Source organism: Pocillopora verrucosa, chromosome 11, assembly GCF_036669915.1.
Source record: "Pocillopora verrucosa isolate sample1 chromosome 11, ASM3666991v2, whole genome shotgun sequence".
NCBI lineage: Eukaryota > Metazoa > Cnidaria > Anthozoa > Scleractinia > Pocilloporidae > Pocillopora > Pocillopora verrucosa.
In genome coordinates, this window is record NC_089322.1 from 16,921,822 (window position 1) to 16,945,402 (window position 23,581).

Genomic DNA, 23,581 nt, shown 5'->3' on the forward strand with positions numbered 1-23,581 from the left:
ACTTCTTAGTGGGCTAGTGGGGATTTGCCGCTTTGCATTTTTACGACTGGATTTACATGACTATAATGGGGTTGAATGTTCAATAGAGTTAGTGGAATGGGGTCTCGCATTTTGGGGATTTTGGAAGTAATAAAATTTTAGTAAGTAGGGACTCAAAAATGGGAAGATTCGCGGTTAAAAGTTGTATTGCTAAGAGTAACTAAGATGGGGTCTATATTTGACAACAGAATAGACTATAATGGGGTAGGGGTTCACTCGGCCAGCGGCACACACATAATAAAAAAATTGACACAAGTAACCCCTGGGGGTTTGACCCCGGCCGGGTAAGCAGCATTATTAAGCTCGTGTGCAAAGCTTCTATCATTATCCCTTTCGTCATCCTGGGTGCCAGTCAACTGTCAGGAGCAATCTCTTACATCTAACAATCCTTTTCAGAAACAGCTGATTCCCAGATGAAATTTCCTCTGCCATTAGCTGTGATTTTGGCTTGTTCCGTGTTTTTTGTCTACATCATATGTAATACAACTGAGGAAAAATCTTTCATCTTTTCGAATATATTTCAAAGAAGGAAATGTTTCCGTCAAAACAATGAATCTACCTATTCCCAAAGGCATCATCATGAAACTGGTAAGTGAACAGACAGTGACAGATGTTTTCCATTTGAAAAATGAATGAAGGGGGTAAGTATCCGCAGAAACTGTGTTGCTACGTCGGTGTGGGGCATTAAAAAGTTATTTGGTTTTGTCAACTGAGTCGATGATGTTGAACTTTATAAAATCTTTACAGTGGCTCATTAACATATTTAACTCAGTTGATAAAACCAAATTATCCTATATCTATCCAAGTTTATATATATATATATATATGAAAGTTATTTGTAAGAGACGCAGTGGCATAGTGAATTACGTGCTGAACTCCAGAGAACTGGAGATCCGTGTGGAAGCTCTTGCAATGTCTCTGAGTTGTGCTCTTGGGCGAGGCACTTTCTTTTCAGTGCCCCTCTTCAAGTCTACATGGGAGCCACAAAACTGTTAGGGAAGCCTTCGTTTTATGGTCACTTGCTTCGTTACACACCGTTTATCGCATCTATGGATAACTTATTAGAGATGACATAAACAGCAAGTATAAAATAAGAAATGATACCAGCAGCGAGCGTCGCTAAGTCACTTTAAATACAACTATTCGCGATAAAAGTTATAAAATCAAATAACAATTTTTGCAGAGACGCGTGGTCGCTTATATATGCACGATAGCGACAAAAATTCTCAAATGTCACCTTAAATCAACGAAGACAGAACGCCCTTCACCTTTTTGCCTGATCGATATTTACCATTTCGGTTTGAAATGAACTGAAGGAATGGGGACAAGTTTTCCTAGCAGCCGCTCGCCAACCGCGAAAACGGCGGGAAATGCTTAAAATACTCAAGATGGCGAACAAGTACTTCTCTATCTCTTTGAGACGTTTCCACCCTTTTTAAGACGGACTTTTTGCTCTTCTTTCGTACAGGTAAGCAATGCCATTTATTTTAATTTTATATCTTAAGCCAACTTGGTTACCGTTGGTTACAGAAGACCATTTTCCCTGAAGAAGATTAGAATGAAATAATGAGCTCGAGTCGATCGACAAGTTTTATCACGAATCTTTAAAATTAGCAGTGTGGAAGAAAACCTCTCACAGTTCACACTGCATGTTTATTGTGCCATTCCTCTTCTCGTTCTTGCATCATTTATATAGTTTTGTGGTGAAGTTTGGTGTTTAAAGGAAGAAAACTGACAGAAAAGACTTTCTGTACCGACATTTGTCAGCAGCGTAGCACTGTTTCGTAATAGCCAAATAAGAGAAACATCCGGAAAGATTTCTGAAAACAGTTCCAAAACAAAGCCTTTCTCCCAAAGATAATTGATGGTTTCCGTCATTTCGTTTTCTATTCTGAAACAAATGTAATTAGCATGATGAAGAATAGGGCCATACAGAAATCTTGCTGTAGAACAAGTTTCCCATGGTAACTGTCAAACCGCTGACGTAATTGCTGGGATTTATATCTATCTAGCTTTATCAAAATGCTGGCTCATTGATTAACTTGTATAATTTGTGGAATAAATCAATTAATAATTATCGGGTCCATATTTCAAAAGCTGTGATTCTACTTAACCTGACAGAGTACTGTTTATTTAACGTGTAAGAACAAAGTCAACAAGTTCAGGAACAATATCCTCCATTTGGTGTAAAAATATGCATGGATATTTGTCTACAGACATTATCTCTCCTCTCCAAGGAGCTAAAGGAAAAATGTGAGCTTTAACAAACAGATGATGTCCAAGGACAAATAAACAAGCATATTTTTGCACAAAATAGAGGCTATTGTGTATATTATCCTTCAAATATTTTGCAATGTCTACGAAAAAGTTTTCAATCTTGAATTAAATTTTCAAATGAAGACTCATCATAGTGGACATAAGGTTTGAAAATTGGGGAATTTCACTTGACTGATATCCTTGGATATCCCTTAGTTTTTGGTGTGGAATATTAGATCACTTAATGTGTTTAGACCAATGTGTGTGCGAGCAAAAATATTTGATGGATGGTAATTGACAGTTATTCCATGAGTGTGTGGTGGATATGGGATGGTAAATAGCAAATGAGGTGCATAGTATGGAGTTGGCTATAACCAGTCTTACATCCAACAAGCAGGAATGGAATACCTGTTTTAGTCAATTAAATTATCCACAATGCAAGGTAGAAGCATTATACAGGTCTACATTATTTTGAACATGTTTACCCACCAGCATGAGGTGTCATATTTTCTGGATCAAATGCTAGGACCCTGATGAAAACTTTCCTTGTAATGTAAAACTGAGTTCAGAAGGTGTTTCAAATCTAGAATATGAGTTATAAGAGAGGGTGAAAGAGCCTTTGGGGTCAGCTGAGTAATCTTGCACGAAGTATTTTCAAATGAGGTAGTTTTTAAGGACTTAAGGCATGTATTTTAAGGCATAATTAGACCAGCCTAGAAAACAAGAGAATAAAGAACAGATCTAAGAAAGAAACCATTAACACATAAAACAAGAAAGGGAAATGATGTCAATAATGGATGAGATAATGACTTACAAAGTGATTCCGTCAGATGTGTTGTATAAAATAAATAAAGTTTTCTTTTATTCATTGTAGATGGATGTGATGAAGAGAGAACAATGACATGCTCAAATATCTGCATCAAGAAATGTACAATCCACGTTATATGAGAAAGTAGGTCAATAAAAGACTGGTTTGTCCTTAGAATACAAGTCAGCTATGTTGCAAGTAAAGGTATGAATTTAGAAATGTATGCTATAATTCAAATCCTGCTATGAATTTCCATAGTGTAGATATTGAAACAGTAGTTCAATTTTTACTCTTCTTGTTAAATGTACTGTACTTAAGCACACATGATATAGCTTACTGAACATTCTTCAGATTCAAACTATTGTAATGTGATTCTTTGTTCATATAAATTAATAATCAATTAAAATTATCAAAGTTCTCCAAGAATCTGGCAATCAAACAAAATCTTCAAGATTTGTGCCAATTAGTGCAAGAACTTGAAGTATTTTTCCTTATATGTTGGGGGATCTATAATCTTCAAAGCTGATCTTAAATAAACTTTGAAGAAAATATCATAAAATCATATGGTATTCTCATTACAAAAGATCTTCAGTCTGTATGAATTTAAGATTCTGGAAAAGAATGCAAGATTGCAAAGATTGCTTCACAAATCTGTTGTGTTGTGTAAACAAAGCAGTGCATGATGTGGCATATTATTGACTGCATCATGTCTTTGAGAATCTCCAAATCTGTGAAGAGTTTTAATTTGGTATTTAATTATCTTTACTGATTTGTTTTGATGAAATCTTATCTTAAAGACTGTGACCAATTTCATTTTTTGCAAGAAACTGTTTATGGCTTTCTACTATTATGCTATTCTGCACAATAGTTTTATATATGTTAAGCTTTGGCAGCTGACTTATTACAGAGAAGGGTCTCTAATCTAGGTTGAAAAAACCTGACAAGGTTGGGTCATTTCCAACCCAACCAATCAGTTAACATTTTATGAGTGTGCACAAAACTGAAATCTAGTATAGAGAATCCTCTCCTTAAAGTTGAAATAAAATGTTAATATGTGCTGTACTAGGTAAGACCTAAGGGCTGCAGTGACCTCTAAAGGTTACATGGGGGTTTTTACAAGTGGTTAATTTAGGTACATTAAGAACATCATTTGCGCATGTATGTATATGTATCTATAGGCTCATTCTGCCAGATCTCATTCTGGTTTCCCTAATGAAGCAACTAGAATTAAGTGTTAATGCCCTTCCCCCCCCCCCCCCCCCCCCAATGGGATTTCAGTCACTGAGTTACCTCCACTCTTACTTTAGGCTTCCATGATAATTTGCTGGTACCCATTTATACTCTTGGTTGGAGAAAGACACTGTGAAAGTAAAGTGTTCTGCCCAAGAACACAACACAGGGGAGAGGGAACCCAGACCAGGTCTTGAAAAAGAACCTCTTGACCTGGAGTCTAGCACACTAACCATTAGGCCAAAGCATCTCCCACTTTTTAGGTTTGTGTGTATTGGTAGAGATCCTTAAAGACCCCTAGAAACTGTAAACCCTGAAAAAATCATAAAAGAACCTGTCACCCTAAATTTATCGAGTGGAATGAACCTTCTGAAGATGCTTTTCTAGTTCTAAACTAGACATTGAGATACTAAACCTACCCCATCATTTCCATACTCACTATTTTCTAGCTGGCAACTGATATTTCTATCAAAGCTCAGCTTTAATTCATGAGTGAGAAATCAGTAGGTAAAATTGAAGCAGAGGCTGTCAAAGAAATCATAATTTTCAAAGCAATCATTTAAAACCTACTGTACTTCATGCAATAGCACTTGCCTATAGCCTGTATTATTTTTATAAAATTACCCAGACAAAGTCATAGAATGAATGATGTTGAATCACAGTTGAGATTATTGGCCCACCTTGTCTAATATAACATTGAATTTAGACAAAATTTCATACACCTACTGCAGAAAATCGCTTGGTGAACATTGCAGTCTAAAGAATGAAACTGGGATGACCTTTGGTCCTCATTATTAACCATCAAGATCATTTAAAGCTTATCTTATTTTCCTCTATTCGAACAGCATCATGAATGTCACAAAACGTGAAAAATACTTTATGAAGTACCTATTGAGCTGTAACAGCCACTGCACATTATGAAGTAAAATACATGACTACCTGAATATGTACTTTTTTCAAGTATACATTTTACATATTCACTAAGGTAGCACACTATATATGTGTATTGTCACATATGTTATGTAGACATCAGTATCATAAATAAGAAATGCATGTATTGTAATGAAGGCTTGAAGGCTTGGCTGTCAGTGCATTTTAAGATAGGGTGAGATGAAAGATTTCATATGAGAGCCAAGTCTGATGGCAGTTACAAACCACTAATTGAGAAAATTATCCTTTACAGCTAAATCTCCGGTAACTTGATTATCAAAATCCACACACGGAAATTATCATCAATCGCATGTACTTAGTAAAAACTTTGTCAAGCTAAGTGTATAACGGATTTATGAACAACAAAGTTTACTCATGATTACTTTTCAGAAGAGTCATCGTTAGTCTCTTATGCCGAGAGTCATTTCAGATTGTATGATGGAGTGGAAACGTTTCTCTTGTTCATTGGTTATCCACGTAGCATTCATAGTTTAGTGGGAGCCCTATTGGATGCTCACCCGGAAATAATTATATCACACGAGTATGGTGTGCTAGGAAAATGGGAAAAATACCGCTCAGCGCGGTTGAAGAAAAAGAAAAACCTACAAAAGTACGCACTGTTCTATGACCTTCATCAGTTTTCCTTGAGGGATGCGCTATTTGGAAGGCGTGCTACATTCAGTAAGACGCTTCTTGCACCAAAGTTCAGGTACACTTACAATGTGCCTGGTTTATGGCAAGGTGGATATCAAAGGAAAATTAAGGTTAGTTCAGTGAGTCAAAGTTTTAGGTTTTTCTCGTAGTTCTCGAAGACGTTGATGCCCTTTGCTACTGAATGCCCTCACTCACTCTCTTCCCCCCCCCCCCCCCACCCACTATACAGTGGCTAACTCCCCTATATAGTGACCCTATCGTGGGTCTGTGTAGGTGTTCTCGGGCAAGATACTTAACCCTTTAACTCCCAAGGTCTCATTAGTCATTCTCCCTACTGTCTGCCATACAGATCTTGTGATGTTAGTTTGGAGAATTTGGTATTGGATCAGTTTATAATCCCCCTATTGATATTTTTCTTTATTCTCGTCACTTGTCTGCTTGACATTGTATCGATATCGTAAGGAGAAATTCTGTCTTGGTCACTCGTCGGAGTTAAAGGGGTTTTTTTTTTATCAGAATGATACATGTATATGGAATTGTGGTACAAACAAAGTCCATGATAACCAGTAATAGAATTACACTGTATGGCATACAGAAGTGGGGTTCTTATACATGCATAACCGAAATACCAACATCGGTGGCAATCAGGTACAATTGCTAGGAGCAGATATGCTAAGAACATTTTAGTTTTTATAGAACTAAAGCCTTAAAACCCATAGTGAATTATGTTTATTTATTTTGGGTTAAGGTTATCGGCGATAAGCAAGCTGGTAAAACTTCAGAGTTCTTATCAACGGCAATAGACATTCTAAAAGAAATAAGGCAAACCCTCCAAGTACCGCTGAGATTTATACACATTGTCAGGAACCCTTTTGACAACATTGCCACCATGACACTTCGAGAAACAGGAACGCGAGAGGCTGTGATTGAAGAAGGAACGCAAGTAAGGAACGTTGTAGATATTCTTACTCTAAATTTGGTGACATTCATTTGGCGACACATTGAAGTTAACTGGGTTCCAAATCCTCACAAAAGGCATGGCGCTCAAAACTTTCTTTTTTTCTTTTCTTTTCTTTTCTTCTCATCGAACAGATAAACAATACAGCCCAAGACTTGGAGAAGTCTATTAACCGCTATTTCAAATTAGCGGCTGCAAACCAACGCATCCGGGAACTTTATGGCGATGAAGTTGTCGATATTGCAGGGCACGAAACTATACTGAGACCTAAAGAAACTCTCCAGAGATTATGCGACCATTTAAACGTCGCATGTTCTGAGGATTACTTCGAGAAATGTAGCAATATCCTGTTTTCAACCCCCTCAATCACAAGACACAAAGTAGTTTGGACTGAGGAACAAAAAGTACGCGTAACACAAATGATGAAGAATTACTCCTTTCTTCGAGAATTTTCTTTCGATAAGTATCCCATATGATACTCTTATCAGGAACATGGGATGAATATGTAGCATACTTGGAACAAAGTGCCACCATTGAAATCAATTATACAGGGTGTACTGATTACTTTCTGGGGATTCAGTTATTTCTGATCCACGAATGAATCTGTCAATGAACCTCAAGAACTAATGACAATCACTGTGTAAATTTTCGTATTTGATATACTTCTTTTAAACTCAGTCTCACTAGCAACATCACATATAGGAATTAATTTTGTTATCGTTACCGATACGTCATATACATATACTTAATGAACAGAATACTTATCAAAATGCAAATGCATAGGTTCTAAACGAAGCTAACCATTTTTCAATCAAATATTTATTTCTCAAACTCATTATGCACTACCTATTTACCAGATAATTTCGCAAATGAGTGTAAAAATCTGATATGATTCACAAGGAAGGTTCAGGAGTGTCAAATAAGCAGTAGCAACAGGAGTGCTCCTTAAGCAGTAGTCTCATCATAGTGTTGAGTCTTCAGAACAACAACGAAAAACAAACTACGTTGTTCGTCACTTATCAAGAAGATAGTCTAATTGTTAGCCCACACATTGGCTAGACGAAGCAGAGCCTCTTAAAGAGGATTAGATAGTTCTAATCCTCTAATGCTTGTTTCTGTTTGGAAGATTTCTATCGCGGGCGGGCGGGCGGAAACTGGTTTCTTTGGAATTATACATGCCCGATCAAAATTTAGGTCTTAGTAATTATATCAATTATGTATGGCTCATTTAAGAATTAACTCGTATACTGCAGGATCTCTTAAGAAGGAGATTGCGCCTTATTGGGTAGGTGGCGAGGAAAAAAAAACTACACTGAAGGCCTCTATCTTCAAACAGGTTGTCAGGTCGAGGTTATTTCAATTAACATATTGAAATGCTCAGTGCCCCGATCGAGGAAGGTATTTTGTGCTTGGTGACCCGTTCCCAGTCTTCAAGATGCCATGAGTTGGAGAACTTAGCCTGCGAATACTTAGCAGTTCCTCATCGCGGGGTGGCTCGTCATAGTCATGAGAGTAGATTACACCTTCGATGAAATTAAACAAAAAGTATGAGAAAAGTCATAATTTATGTAAACAACACACCCTTACTATTCAGCGGCTGTTTCCGGGCCGAGATGAAATCCCGTTCATATTTACGTCCATCCACCTTTCTGCAGACCCTCCCTTTCCTTAAAACAACTCATTCTATTGTGGTTCACATGACACTCAGACACATGAGGCGTCAAGTGAAATTCGTAAAAGCCAATTGTTCATATCGACCTACTGAAGAAAGTCGTCCTGTCTAAAAGAATGAATCAAGAGATTTTGCAAGATGATACTTCGCTATTCTATACCCTTGTGAGACGTGCAATTCTGTTTGTTTGTTGTTATTTATCGGGGATATCGTCGTTGTAGTTGTATACTGCCTGTCAAATGATATCAGCCATCTATTGAAATTTATAGCAGTATTATTGTTATACTTTCGGATCACCACTGGGTGGATGCAAACTTTGTTCCCATGGTTATTATTCAATAATATCCATTATCTCAATGTAATTTACGCCTCTCAATCCATTCATGTGAAACTTGTCTTAGTCCCAAGTGTGTTCCCGCAAACGAGGATCGTTTAAACAGTTATAGGTCAACGGCTGGGTAAAAGGGTCGCTACCTCTCTGATTGTCCATAACAATATAAGGGCTTCTCCTAAGGTCACCTTCAGGCTCATCATACACGCGTCCATCTGGACGCCCTCTGAAAGTGCTGTCTCTGTGGAAGGTATTGGAGATGCTGTCCGGGTATGATTCGTCCAGGGCATAAAAAACGGGGATCGGTGATGCTCTTGCTTCGGATCTAGAATTCAAGATGTCTCCTGGACAGTCATAGGTGTCGTCGTTGAACTCTGGATAAAGATAAAAATATTGCTCAGTACGTTTTGTGTGATGGTCACTCATAAGGATGATAATATGATTTAGTAGCATTTTTCTGCAGTGTCATAAACGAGTGCTGTTGACCGTGAAAGTTACTGACGTTTCAGCCATATAGGCGATAGCCATTTAAGGTCAGAGGAGTTGTTTATTAGTTGTGTACTTTAAGTTTGCTTGCGATAGTTGAATGGCTGGTAATGCCAGGCTGGTTTTATTGGCTTCAAGACTCATGAAGCGCGCACCAGTGGTGATAGGTCAATTACCCCTTCACTAGTTGTTGCGCAACATCGGGTTTGCTCATATTACCTTCAGGATCCTTTCTCGTATCGAGAACAACTTGATCGGCGCTGACTCCAAAGTCGCTGCAGTTCAGCTCTTCAAGATCTTTGTGGTGCATCACCTGTCCTTCATACAGTGGATTCATTGTCACATATTCTTCTCTTAGCGCCAAAGCTGGGTTCACTTGTCCGTTCATGCTACCGCGCTTTGAAGATCCTGGTGGAGGCCTGGGAGGAGGGTTTGTGGGGTAATGATCTGAGTAGATAGACCCTCGTTTCATGTCCAAGCCCGACACAAATAGCCCTTCTGAGCCCCCGCGATAAACGGGGTTATCTGGAGGATGAAATAAAACAAAGAAATAAAAAGAGAGTTCCGGTAACAGAATCTAGCGTAAAATGCGTTCATCTGCGTGGAGTTTCAGTTTGGTGCTAGAGAGAGAAAAAAACACAAGCTGTTCTCTTCTAAAAGCGCACACCTTGATACATTGTAACGAATTTCTGCATTATCCCTACAAGCCTTACATATTACCTACCCAAGCTCCTCGTCCTTTCGTCGAAGGTCCCTAATGGAGAGAGATAAGAAGCATCCGAATAGACAGGAATTGAATGTCGACTCATCTAAAAGAGAAACAGTAACAATTTTTAAGCCCTACACGATCAAAATGATAACAATAATATTTTTCGACTTAACTGAACAATGCATGCTCAATTTGATCTTCTGACAGGAACGAAAGATTTGTGATAAAATCCACAGTTGTATACTCACGTGAGACACGGGGCTGGTAATCGACCCTAAAATAAAACAAGTGGGTGGACTTAGCCTTTATGAACAGATCTGTTGTGTAAAGAGCATGTCTTATAAATATGTCCTGACGACGATCAAACGTATCAGTGTAATGACACTTTCGAGGTGTTTCCCCAGTTTTTTTTTTTTTTGACAAAATTACAAAGCTGAAGTAAGTGAAGTATATTTCGTCAAAGGTCTTGTTTTATTGTGATAGAGTTGTAACAAATTAACTTACCTTCTAAACGACGATGCGAATTTGGTTGTTTCCTGAATGTAAAAAAATAAGGGACATTATTGCATTCAAAAGTAACGCTATGAAACAGTTGCTTGCAGAGTGTTCCGTTTCTATTTGTGATAACATTGATTTTATTCTGCCGAAAGGTGGATTACTCTATTCTTTATTAAACTCTCGGTGGTAAAAGGTAACATGGTTTTTTAATACACCCTTATAAACCTCCTAAACATTTCATTCAAATAAAAGTCAGTGAGAAATTGGTTTTGGCAATGGCACTGCCCATTACGCTGTGTAAGGATGAATGTGAAAGAACCATTCATAAAAAGAGACACGAACTTTTTAATTTGTCTTAGTGTATAGGTGATGAAAGTTTGGATTCACGGTTCAGTTCAGCTGCAGTCGTAGTGATCTTACACTAGGTATGCAGGAAGCTCGCCAACGAGTTCTCTACAGCTCATTGGTGGGGTATCGGATTGGGATCCGATCCTCTTGGGTTACTAAGTTGATTTCTTTGTCTCAGCTCGTGCTCTAACGAGTAACGTGTTGTTATCTATTATGTAGCCTTACTTGGGACTGTTGCAGCGCCATAAGATGAGCAGTATTAAGGCTATTAAGAGAATTCCTCCAGCTACAGATCCAGCTATGATGTAAGTGTTCTTTTTGCTCTGCGCTCTTTGAGCTGTCTCCCCCTGTGATGGCTAAATGTACAAACCGAACATAACAAAAGAAAACGAAATTACCAAAAGTGAAGCTTTCCCCGACTGGAGCTTTGGCTTACTGTATACATGACAAGAGTTAGGTCGGTGCGAGGTCGTTGAATACGAAAGGTCGATGACAAAGAGAGATCGATGCACACGTGGAAGAAATTGCTTTCGATATATAATCCTTGAATTACGCATAGGAAACGACAATCATTACATGTAAGAAGACACAATTCCTGTAGACTTTCTTTGTAGACTTATAGAAATTTGAGCCCGTGTCTTATCGCATGAAACTGATTCCAGGGACATATATTTACGACGGGCATGTTGTTTAGTCAAAACTGAGCAGCAGTCTCTTTTCGATTCTCGCAGAAGGTGTGAATACGGATAATTACGTTATAGAAATAATTTAATTTACCATACCTGCTCAGTTTGAGGTGGCATTGTTCTCGCGCTCTGAAATGAATATAGAATATGGTTATTCCCAGGAAATAGAAGAACCTTATTCGGCTCCACAGTATTTGAAGGCTCTCTTATCCTTTAGCACAAAAAATTCCTTCTGGGGTTCTGGTCATGTGCTTTTTCTTGAATCTATTTCCTTTTAAATGTACCTAAGAATAACTGCTTTCTGTTTGATATAATGTAACATAGCCTACCTGAGATGTTGTTGGCTCAGTCGTTGCTTTTTCAGTTTGTCGCGGTCGCGTGGTTTCTTTTGTTGGAGAAGGGCCTCTAGTAGTCTCGGCCATAGTTACGGTCTTTGAAGTCGTGGTCTTCACAGTTGGAAGGGTTGCTGTAGAATTTAGTCTTTCAAGAACTGGTGCTGGCAAAGTCGCCTGGTTGAAACCTGGTGCCAGAGTTGGCCTAGGATATGGACCTAATAAAGAAAAGGACAAAGAAAAATTAAGCAAATTAAAAAGGCCATGACTTGCTCCACAAAGCCACGCCATTTTCTTTTTTTTAACTGAAGTCCCTCAGGGTATGGATCTTATTAGTAGAAGAAAAGGCATTGCTCCCATCTTATTGGGGTCTAGAGAAAAGAATATCGAGAAGGAAGGAGGTCCTAAAGGAAGGATATTTTATTACTGCACATTACATTTTACAATGTGGCGGTCCTATAAGCCCCTGCTTTCCCTGCTTCAGGTCTTTGGGTTAATTTGCCATATAAGAGAAACAGTATTTTGTACAATACGAACAACCCGAATCAGTGACAAAGAAATCGTGTTTTGTGTTTTAGTCATCAGCTTTTTCCAAAAACTACAACAAAGAGAGTATACGTCCAGGTTGTCCTATTGACATTAAAGCGCTTTCGTTTTCATATGACACCTTACATTCAACAGTTCCTTCGCCCATGAACACGATGCAAGAGCTTGAGAGATCATCCTCAGAGTTTTCTCTACGGCACTGAATCGGAACTCTCACGAGATGGCCAGCTGTTAAATTTGCGAAAAGCGTCGATCCAGCTTTGATCTGAAAATGAAATTGTGATCGAGAATGTATTTATTTAATCAGAGTATCAGATTAACTGAAGAAAGGTATTAGCGTAAGAAACATTCATTCGCAAACCCATGAATGCTGAGATGCCTAAAGATATACTGAGATATATCTTTAGGCCAAAAGAATAAGAATTTGCCGTTTCAAAACTGGAAAAATTCTAGAAAAGAGGTAAATACAGATCGCTAAAGGTCCTAAAGGAAGGTTATTTTATTACTGTACATTACATTCTACTAGGGGGTGGTCCCATAAGCTCCTGCTTCCCCTGCTCTAAGTCTTTTATTATTAACTTGTCTTATAAGAAAGAAACAATTCTTTTTTTACAATACGAACAACCCGAATCAGTGACAAAGAATTCAGATTAATTGAAGAAATATCAGTGAAAGTAGCGTAAGAAACATTAATATGCATGAGGGAACAATCATTTATCACTCGCCGGGGGGGGAGGAGTAAGGAGGGTTTGGAGGATTTTGGCTGTGTCACGATCGAATTTACCTGATCGCCCATAAAGCTCTTTAAAATTCGTCCGATCTCCCCTCGTTGGCAATTCATTGGCGGTCAATTCTCTGACGACTGATCCCCCTCCGTTTCCTTGAAAACCATGTGATCCCCCCACAAAAAAGTCCTCAACCCCACTCCCTTTTCTGGCTCTTGGCAATAAATAATGGCTCGTTCCTTAGTTCGACATCATTGTCATTTCACATACTAAACTCACCCTTATCTTGAGAACAGTGGTTGACCAACTAGGAGTCAGTTCTATAGTGTTAAGCACGTTTTGTGCTGTAATCGGTTTCCATGAACCATCACAACCAAGATACTGGACAAAAAACTTATTTCCGTAGTAAAAGGCACAACTCCGGTTGGCGGGAACTGCTACCTCTTTTTCAAGAGATGTTTTAGATGGGAAGAATTTCAAGCGCTCTTCGGCCTTTTCGTCTGTAAAGAGTAGCTGACATTCTGTGAAAATTTAAGAAGGTAAAATGGACGTGAGGTAGGGCCAGATTTAGGAAAGACCCAGTACTGTACATTGCCTTCCCTGTTTATATTTCGGAGCACAACATTTTCATCTGAAAACAATGAAATATTAGGATGAGGCACATATTGGACCGGTGTTGGTGCTGAGAGCAGTACTGTTGTTCTTACAATGTAACTTCGAGTACAATAAGTGGAAGTTGAAAACTTTAACCTCTCGATCATTAATTGTAATCCGTGTAGATACCTCCAAGCTTGCCGTTCCGTTTAAGTGTTTCCTTTCCATTATATTTTTGTTTTTTGTATATCCTTGGTTATTATAAATGATATTTTGTGCTTTCCTTCACGTTTAATGTAATTCCGGCAGCACCTCACGTCAGACGACTACAAACATCATTACGTTACGCATATTTATGACGTCCTTACTCTAACTACATTATGATAGCCTCAGTACCTCGGTAAAAAATCTTACAGCGATTAGAATGCATGAACACACATACATAAATACAATAAATAGTACTGACAGTATTTTCCTGATACGAAAAGTGATGTTTTCGACTTCAAAATATTGCACTTTGACAACTTAAGTTGGTGGGTTTCCTTCAGGCAAACCTGGTTTTACTAAACATGGTGGGGTAAATGAGATTTAAGACGAATATAATGATACGAAAAGTTATATTTAAAAGATCGTGGTGGTAAGGTAATTTGAAAAGATGAATTTCAAGACCAAAAAAGGGTCTCAAGACCTCTAAAGATGCACGCATTGCTCTCAATCCCAAGAATGGCTTCTTAAGAATTCCAAAGGGCTTGCATTTTAGCAGCAAATGATATAATTCCTGTTGTCTTTCGTGTGATTCCTCGTAGTGGCGAAGGTTGACATTCATTATATGAGCTTAATTCAAGGGAAGTTAATGCCCCGATGTCCATGCGACTTGACGTTCAATCCTACGAAAGCATCACAGTGTACTGCGGGTTTGCCTTTCATGGACTTCTTTCACTAAAAACCAGTTCTTGCATGGAAAATCAATACGACCTAAATTCCTCATGAAGTATATAAACTGTATGGTTGGTTTCTTTAATGAATAGAACATGAAGTTCTCATTATCGATAGCTTTTACAACCTAACAATTTCCACAGTGCGCCTGCGAAAAAGTAACCATTAAACTACCCTACATGAGCTAGAAAATTGTTTATTTGCACATCAATTAATATTTTCTTCTCCACAAAGATCATTATTTTCGGAATTATTAGCTTATAATTGCTTGGATCAACCGTTTGGTTAAAATTTTAGTGAGTTGTAAATCAGCAAATAATTTTCAATTTGGTAGACTCTGTCTTACCTAAAGCGATCAACGTGATTTTATAATTGAAGGATGGGGAATTACACAAGCTTTATAACTTTGTCTTACAGCAAAGAAAACAGTGTGCACTGCAAAAATAGGAAAAAACATCCTCTAAGAAAAAAATCAAAACCCAATCTTGAACCGCGAAAAAAGGATGGTAATAACTCCCCTTTATAGCGCAGGATACGACCTGCTGAGGAAATTTTTCATAGCTTGTTAATGAAACAAAATGCTGTTGACGTGTTCGTCAAGATACATTTTATAAGCACAGTTTTCTCTCTGAGAAGATGAACAATCGTTTTGCTTTTGTTTTTGTTTTTTTTTACAGCACTTCTGCACTCAGCAATTTTTCTTTCCAGTGAAATTAGATTATTTACGAAAAATTACGATCTGGTATTTATATTTTCCAATGATGTGGCCGTCTACTCGTAGACTTAGTACTGCAATGTGACTGAATACTTACAATATGTTAACTGAAAACAAGAAAAAAACCAAAAAAATTTGTACCTGACTGTTGGCGAAGACTACTAACTGGAATACAAGTCGAACTAGGCTCCCAAAACGCCGTCTCTTGTCCTCCTCTTTCTTCACAGTAGCACAAACATTCTGTAAGGTGTTTAGCCTTGTATCTGTCACATTGCTGTTGTGTTCTATTGCACTGAGAATGTGGTACTGTAATATCATCATTCAAAAAAGTCGAATCTCGCCAGATTTTTAAAATTTCTTGCGCCCTACCGCAGCTCAAGATCACCATTGTAAAGACCAGTATTATCACTGATGGCGACGTAGCCATTGCTTAAGCCAACTTTTGTTTTTGAATTAGGAGAAATGATTTCGTCAATTACGCTAATTAACCGAATCGGAAACTTTCTATCCGAGCCTCGTACAAAGTAGACGATTCTGTGGTTACTTTTCGCAAGAGATAGACTGTCAACTTCACTTTCTCCAAGTCTTTCGTAACTTGCGTGTTTGTGTGTAGTGAACTGCCGAAACCAAGTACAGATTGTGACACGATCGAGGCAAAACCCACACTCACACGATTCAGGATTCCGCAAATACCCTTCCCAATATCATACGAAATATTGTGTGCACGGGAGGCCATTGCTCTTTGAGTGATAGCTAGCTTAGCATCATCATGTAGTGATACTCTCGAGTGTCGCATATTGCTTTTGATTTCTTTGCGAATGAAAATACAGTTTAAATTTGACGCAAGTACGCGTTCTTGGATACTGAAAAAGAAAGAACCTCTTCTTTTCCTGTAGATCTCAGAGTTTAAGCTCGTCACCAAATGAATCGTGTGAACAAATTTTCTTCTCTCAACTCACTCAATATTTGTCGTTGGAAGTGATACCGTGGGAATCAAGATTTCTGATTTTCCTGTTTTCCAAGCTACACTTAGACAATAAATTCTTCATTCATGGCTGATAGCGTCACTTCAAAATTGTCGTGAAAGACGTTTTGGTTGATAGTGAGATCGAATTTTTTCTATCTATATATGAAAAAGAGATCAGAAGAGAGAAAACAGTGAAGTTAAGGTGCAGGAGTAGTCAGTGTCAAATAAATGCTTGGACAGAATGTAAATTTTCTTTGCCGGTTTTTTTCCGTATTCATATTTTCGAGATGCATTTTTTAAACAGATTCTCGTCTTCGTAAATCCTGCCTGCGGGCACTGAATTTCTTTCATGGGCACGGGAAGGAAATTTATATGGCTTTGTCTATGCTAGGTAATACCGCTGTCCAAATGTGTTTGGAGACCTTTGAAGGGCTGTACTGATGTACAACATCCTAGAATTAAATTAAACAATACGTGAGCAAAATCTCATCAAACCCCCGCGTTGATTTTTCTACTGATTCGTCTTAATCAATTAATTGTGATATTAACTGATAGAAGTGTCTGGGAAAATTGATCGATAAATGTATTCATCCCAGATTGCGGAGCCTACAGAGAATTTCAATGTAACCACTTCCCTTTTACAAGGATGCCTTCGTTTGATGTAGGTCAATAGGGTTGTACGAAATGAAGCAATTTTCCTGTTCCTGTAATAACAGTATTGATGTGTCTTTCATATAACACGCACAAAAACCACAGCTTCAGTTCTATATGCTCGGCGTGTCTTCTTAGGCATTTAACCGCATTCTCGAGATTGGTTCACGTTTGGTTCTACGTCAATTGAAGTCAGTGATAGCACAATATATGCTGCGTTATTAAAACAAAATCATGACAAAGGGAAAACTTCCTTTAACAGGAACTTGAATCAAAAGAGGATGTAAATTTTTTCATTGAGAGCATTAAAAGCTCCCAGAAGATAGAAATTATTAGTTCTCAAATTGTGATGATTTAGGAATTGATTGAATACAAATTTTTATTGTTCTTGTTTTGTCGGCAGAACTGTTGACCAACCCTAATTGGTTTCACTAGGAACCGATAGCCTTTTTTATATAGGAATAATTAAGAAATCTAATTAAAATGTCAGAAAGCGTCAGTCCCGTCTTAGTTAGAATTTACCTCAAATCTTGAAATGTGAAAATAGTAGTTAAAAGTATTGTTCTTTTTCTAATAGCCTCATAACTATAGGAAGCTGTCTCATAAGCTTATATTAAGAAAGGACAGTAAATTTTGAATAAGTGTATTCGTAAACAAAACCAGGAAATACAATCATTGAATCAGAAGAACAGAAACCAAATTCAATGAGACATCACCAAGAAGGTCATGGTTGATCATCAAATATCATGGCTTTGTGCGTGAATGATCAAAACAAAGCATTTCTATTATATTGCTCATGCGGAAAATGTCACGAAATGCACTTTTCAGCAGGCGACTTTCGATGCAGTCTGTCTGTTAAAAAGCGAAGACCTAAAGAGCCGAGCTGAATCTTTAAGGCTAAGTCAAGGCTTCTTCAAGGGTTTGATTGCCAGCACAATTATATGCCTCTTTTTTGTTACGATAAGTGCTCACGGCATTTAATTTACACAGCAGATCAATACACTTTTCGTCTGCATTGTTCGGAAATCATTACGCTCTTAATAAGTGCACAAGTCTTCATTCCAGACGTAAATTACAAGCTTGTTTCAACGCGGTTGTAGCACGAAAAAGATATGGTCAGCGTTCTGTTCAGTTCTGGCATGTTCTGTCCTTAGTATCATCGATTCATCTCTGTATTTCAATATTAATTTTAACGTAACATTCCGTTGTGATTTTCTTTCGTATTCTAGAATTTCTACGTAATATTTATGTTTGAGAACATAGGAAACGACTATATCGCTGGCCATCGCTTCTACAAAAGAAGGCTTTTACGACTATTATTAGCAGCTACCACACTATTTTGGGCTATTTTACATTACAATATCATTTATCGTACCTCCTTATCAAGTGTTTATTATAACCAGAACAAAAGTGAATATTTGGACCAAAAAAGCCATTCTAGGCCAAGGAAGAATTAAGAAGTTTTTTAGGTTTCAGCCTCATCTTTAATTTATTCGTAATTCTCAATCAAAACTATTTTCAAAGCTGGACTATGTGACGTGCAAATTTACAGCGCTAAATTTTGCGACGGTAAGTCGAATATTGTTTTTTTTCTTTTAGAATACATATCTTTCGAATCATCGTAATATTTATATTTAGGATTTATCTATGAATGTATCAAGTGTTCGGTGAGAAATAAACTATCGTTTTGCGGTATGGGTCAGATTCGAGCATTTTTACGAAATGGCTCCATACAATTTCTCTTATTTTACTCATTTGACTGCAGGCTCTCTGGCACTTATGTACGTGTATTTGTGTAAAGCTTGGTAACCTGTGTAGACTTGTCCTTCTAATGAAAGCTCTCTATAACCATCAGGTTCAGGACTTTCTTGACTTGATTGTGCCACAATTGTGGACCCCACTTGATTGTCACAATTATGGTCTTCTGACTCTGATCTTTCCAGTATATGGTAATAAGGGTCCGTATCCTTAGCCACCTGAGCACCTTCATCATCTTCATCGTCGTAGGGTCTTTGTGAATCGGTTGGCTTAGAATCCCCAGGTGCGAGGAGAACAGGTGCTCTTTCCTGGGGTATTCTGTGAGCATCACTGCTGGAACTTCCTGGTGTAAGGACATCGTCCTCTGTCTCAAGTACATGGTAATAAGGGTCATTCTCTTCAGTCATAGTAGGAGCCTTTATTGGTAAGGAGGAGCAGCCTATACTTAGCCCCTTATTTCGCACCATTAGACAGGACTCCGCATAATCGTACTCTTCCGTTGAAGCTACAGCTGGTTTGAACGTGTCTCGTCCATTGGCTTCAGCATGCAACAACAGTTTCCCTGGTATTCGTTGGGAAACAGCCTCAGGCACCTTATATCGTTGCACGTATACACCTGCAGTTGTTCAGAAATTATTTTTTAAATATTCGTATTATTTTAGAAAAGGTTGATTACGAGTATGTTAATTCTCTTCGCCTAATTTAAAGTGAGTCAACCTTTTCTGTAGTTGTATCACGAAAGATAATCGTTGAACTTACCTCTTGGTAAGTCGCCGTCTGCCGAAGGAGAGAGGCTTTGGTACATTGGCTCCCCTTCGGCGTCCGTTTTTTTGTCCATGTCATTATCTGCACGCGTTTTCTTTTTCGACGACTTCCGACAATTCCTGTGAGCAAAGGGAATGATTACAGGTTTATCCTGCACAAATGCCGATCGTGCTAAGTAAAAATATGTTTGATTTTTTTTTTTATGATATTTAAATGATGATGTAAAAAAGCTTTGAAAATGAGAGCAATTTTTAAAAAAAGCAAGTATTCTTTACTATTATGGAACTCGTGTTACACCTGATGTATTTTGTAATTTAGGACTAAACCGTTGAATAACAGCTATCTTACTTATCATTTCTTTTCCGGTAAATAAGCCAACCCATGAAAAAAGAGACCAGGAACACGGCGACAGCTCCGACCACTACTCCAGAGACCAAAGGAACTGATAATTTGTGGGAAGCCTCTTGAACTTCCGTATAGTCTTGATCATGTTTCTCATTGTGCTCCAAGGATTCAGTAACCTGAACATGGTTAAAATGACAGATAGACGATGATGCTAATGATAATAATAATGATGAATGAAATTTTCTCCCCGTTTCCAAGATGAAAATATAAAGTAAGAAATTCAATAACTATACCCGGAATACTGTGTTAGTCGCTACAGCAGCTCTTGTACTGGGTATGGTTGAAGATACACCCTTCTTTAAGGTTCTAGAGTCTGGAGTGCTGGCGATCATCTCAGAAGGTAAACATTTCTCTACGGTTGCAGTTGGTAAAGGTGATTTGGGCGTCAAAATGTTCATTAGAGGACCTGTGGACAGAAAAAAATTTTCTGTTATAGTGTAAAATTTTTCTGAACCCTCTTCCTCTAACAGTGACTAACATCTAATTAGTACGACTGCTGCATTAAGAATTACGGTCATAAGATTAATTAAAATGATCGTGAACTAATGGAGCTTATTATTATTTTACAACTTCTACTTATCAGTACCACGGAAAATGGATGGGAAACAGTATGAGAGTATCTCATGATCTGGATATCTTACGATCTGGAGTCCAGCGCGCTTATCATTGAGCCACTCACGGTGCCAAGGAGTTCTAAACTCTCTCTATGAGCACGTGACTGTCGGTTTATAGTACAAGGTGTAATAGTGCAATTATAACAAAAGAAAGAAAGAAAGAGGAGGTAAAGGTCAAACCTTCGGTTCCCAAGTAGCTTTTTGTTATTTTTGTAACAGAAGGTACCTCTTCAAAAGTGATTCAAAATTCGAATCTTTTCTCGAAGGTTATCATCAATCAATAAAACTATACATCCGGTGTACTTTTAAAAAGGCCAAAAAGTTAATGCATCCAATGTTACTTACATGTAATCGTCCCCGCCATCTTGAAAAGCAAACAAAATTTCTCAGACCCGTTACATGGAATGGTTAGTTTTACGACTCTTCCGTGCAAATATTTGAGATTATCGACGTCATTTATCTGGAAATAAAGATAAAATGATCAGATATTCCGCCATAACCTGGAATGCCTCACTATGTTTCAATTTCTACCGTTTTACCTTAAAGGCATAGACAGTTAGGGTAATTGTAAATCAGCTTTCAGCTTTTTTTTCCTTTAGTGTATACGTAGACGAGCGGAGCCACATAAACCTTATTACGTAATTATTCCGAACTTTACATGTAGGTCCAGAGAATCAAGAAGGATAGTTAATCATGATTTACTTAAATAAGCACTTATCGATCATTCACAAGAAAGATATCATTTTCTCCTCTTCCCCTGACTGCTTTGATATCTTGCAATGGTTGTCGTGAATGCAAAATCATTTTATTGATTTTCTATTACCATTGAACAATGTTGAAAGACATGCAGTTAATTTTTTTTATTTTTTTGAACCAGTAGTTTGTGTGTCTCACCTTAAGAATATAGCGACGAGTTGAGCCTGTCCATTGTCTCGTAACCTTAAGTCCCCAATAGGCAGACATTTCGTTCTGCAGTGTCAACTCTCCGTCCCACGCTTGAAAACTGAGGCTTGCTTTCTTATTATCACACTTTATGTCGGGGTTCACCTGTAGAGTAGCCCTTTGTCCTTTCTCAAACATTCTCAAAGGGTCTTCATCACTTTCGTTGATAAAATACGTTTTCCTGCAATCTTGATAAGAAGAGAGTGGCAACGTAACTCAGATCGTCCTGGTGTGTAGCTTGCATTTTAAGTCAGCTCACCTTATAAATACATACGTTACAGTGTATTGCCCCCCCCCCCCTCCTCCCCCTCCCTCTTCCCTAAGAGACATATGATAGACAATGCGACAATTCATTCGCTGATAAGTATGACCTTCAAAGGTGGCGTCAACCTTTTCTTTAGATACAATTTTTTTATCATACATTTATTCTTATATATCACCACTTTTTTTGGAATTCCATGATTATCACGATGATATTGAATCGATTACTTTCTCACAATGGCCAAGTACATAAATAAGAATTTCCTACGGCATATTCGCAGCCATTTGTTGTCACTCCGTCTACTTTAGATCTAAGAGGTAAAATTCATTTGGCAATAGTGAAATCAACTTACCAGCCAATTCCCTCATGCGAAGCTCTCTATTGTTAATGCATTGCCAGGTACTATTCTTTATCCCAAATGTTGCTGCTTGAGGAGAACAAACGCATACACATTCATCGTTAGAAGACGGAACCACACTTGTTTTAAAATGGCTGCATTTTTCTTGGCATGTACTCCTCTCGTACAATCCTGTCACGGTGAAACCGTCTACTGTTCTATTCTGGTTGCTGTGTCGTTTGATTGTTAAAAAATCATTCGATCTACCATACACAAAAACTGTCTGGTGCAACAAAAACAGCACGAATAGAGACATTCCTAATTTTCTTTGTTTTCCTGTTCAAGTTAAAATTCGTGTAGGTGTTCCTCCTTCTAACAGCTTTGACCTGCCAGCCCTTTTTGGCGTGCGTGCTTCGTTTAATAATCTGCTTATTTCCCATATGAAACCGATTCGACATGCCAAACCCACGACTTTAGTCACGCGATTTGGCACTTTAATTTCTTTATAAAAGAAGGGGACCATTTTGGGTAGAATGATAACATATTTTGAATACTGTAAATCAAAATTTTTGTTTCCTGTCTGTAAAAGAAGCAGGTATCGACACGCTGTTTCAGGTTATACTTATAAAAATATGCCAACAAGCTTCAGTTTTACCCAATAGGAAAATCATTAACCGAGACATTCGTGAGTTTTTTTTTTCCCTTTTCGTCGAAGTTACATCACTTGCTTATTGTTCAGTTGTTATTTAAAATATACTTCTTATTTCAGTTTTTACCATTGGCTTTCAGATTATTGATGAATCGTGCCTTTCTTTTTCTTATGATAGCTAATCCGTAGTAATCAGTCACGCACATAAAGAAGCGATTATCATGATCATTTGGTAGCGAAAAAAATTGCTTTTTAAGGAAATGAAATACGAAGGGCGATGAAACCTTTTACTGATCCTGATATTTTCTTCCGTGATAAGTCTCCCTTTTCGTTTCCTGTATGAACTAGGGATGTTTTGATACAAATAAAATTTGTTGTTCCGACACGCAAGCCCCGTGACTCGTGCACAAAATCGAGAAACTAAATTTCACCTTTAATTTTCACGTAAGAGTTCGGATAGGTTGGACTTGATAAGACTCCACGTTGGTCTCCCACAAACCTGTGTCGGTTGCTACGGCAAGCATAAGGCTAAGCTATAAATAACCTTGATAGTGATACAACAAACTTAGCTGATTACAGAACCGCGCTTCCGACAATATCGTTGTCAGGTCTGCCAAATTTGGTTGCATTTGATCAGACTAAGTATAATCGCCTGTGCAATATTGTTCAGACATTCAATAGGACTTAACATTTTGGAAGTATCAGTTTATAGCACACTTCTCACCAAGTGTTTCTTACTGTCTGCAATAGAGCTTCCTGAATATAGAAAATAAGAAAA

The 23,581-nt window shown here is 37.9% G+C and overlaps 3 protein-coding genes across 3 annotated transcripts; 1 reads left to right on the top strand and 2 right to left on the bottom strand.

Moving 5' to 3' along the window:
• The first annotated feature begins 667 nt into the window (after positions 1–667).
• LOC131781494 (uncharacterized) lies at positions 668–8,239 on the top strand. The gene is made up of 4 exons (XM_059098158.2): positions 668–680; positions 5,654–6,027; positions 6,666–6,860; positions 7,010–8,239. Exons 1-4 carry the CDS (start codon positions 668–670, stop codon positions 7,349–7,351), a joined length of 924 nt encoding a protein of 307 aa, XP_058954141.1. The 3' UTR covers positions 7,352–8,239.
• On the bottom strand, positions 7,675–16,129 carry LOC131781536 (uncharacterized). Its single transcript, XM_059098205.2, has 12 exons — positions 15,595–16,129; positions 13,488–13,729; positions 12,610–12,748; positions 11,935–12,155; positions 11,702–11,734; positions 11,145–11,275; positions 10,578–10,609; positions 10,322–10,347; positions 10,089–10,173; positions 9,584–9,889; positions 9,022–9,252; positions 7,675–8,398 (listed from the first exon to the last, which is right to left on the bottom strand). Exons 1-12 carry the CDS (start codon positions 15,878–15,880, stop codon positions 8,253–8,255), a joined length of 1,878 nt encoding a protein of 625 aa, XP_058954188.2. The 5' UTR covers positions 15,881–16,129; the 3' UTR covers positions 7,675–8,252.
• A 1,292-nt stretch (positions 16,130–17,421) lies between these two features.
• Positions 17,422–22,525, bottom strand: LOC131781509 (uncharacterized). The gene is made up of 7 exons (XM_059098174.2): positions 22,170–22,525; positions 21,508–21,743; positions 20,959–21,073; positions 20,233–20,405; positions 19,943–20,115; positions 19,589–19,713; positions 17,422–19,445 (listed from the first exon to the last, which is right to left on the bottom strand). Exons 1-7 carry the CDS (start codon positions 22,468–22,470, stop codon positions 18,823–18,825), a joined length of 1,746 nt encoding a protein of 581 aa, XP_058954157.2. The 5' UTR covers positions 22,471–22,525; the 3' UTR covers positions 17,422–18,822.
• Positions 22,526–23,581: the final 1,056 nt, after the last annotated feature.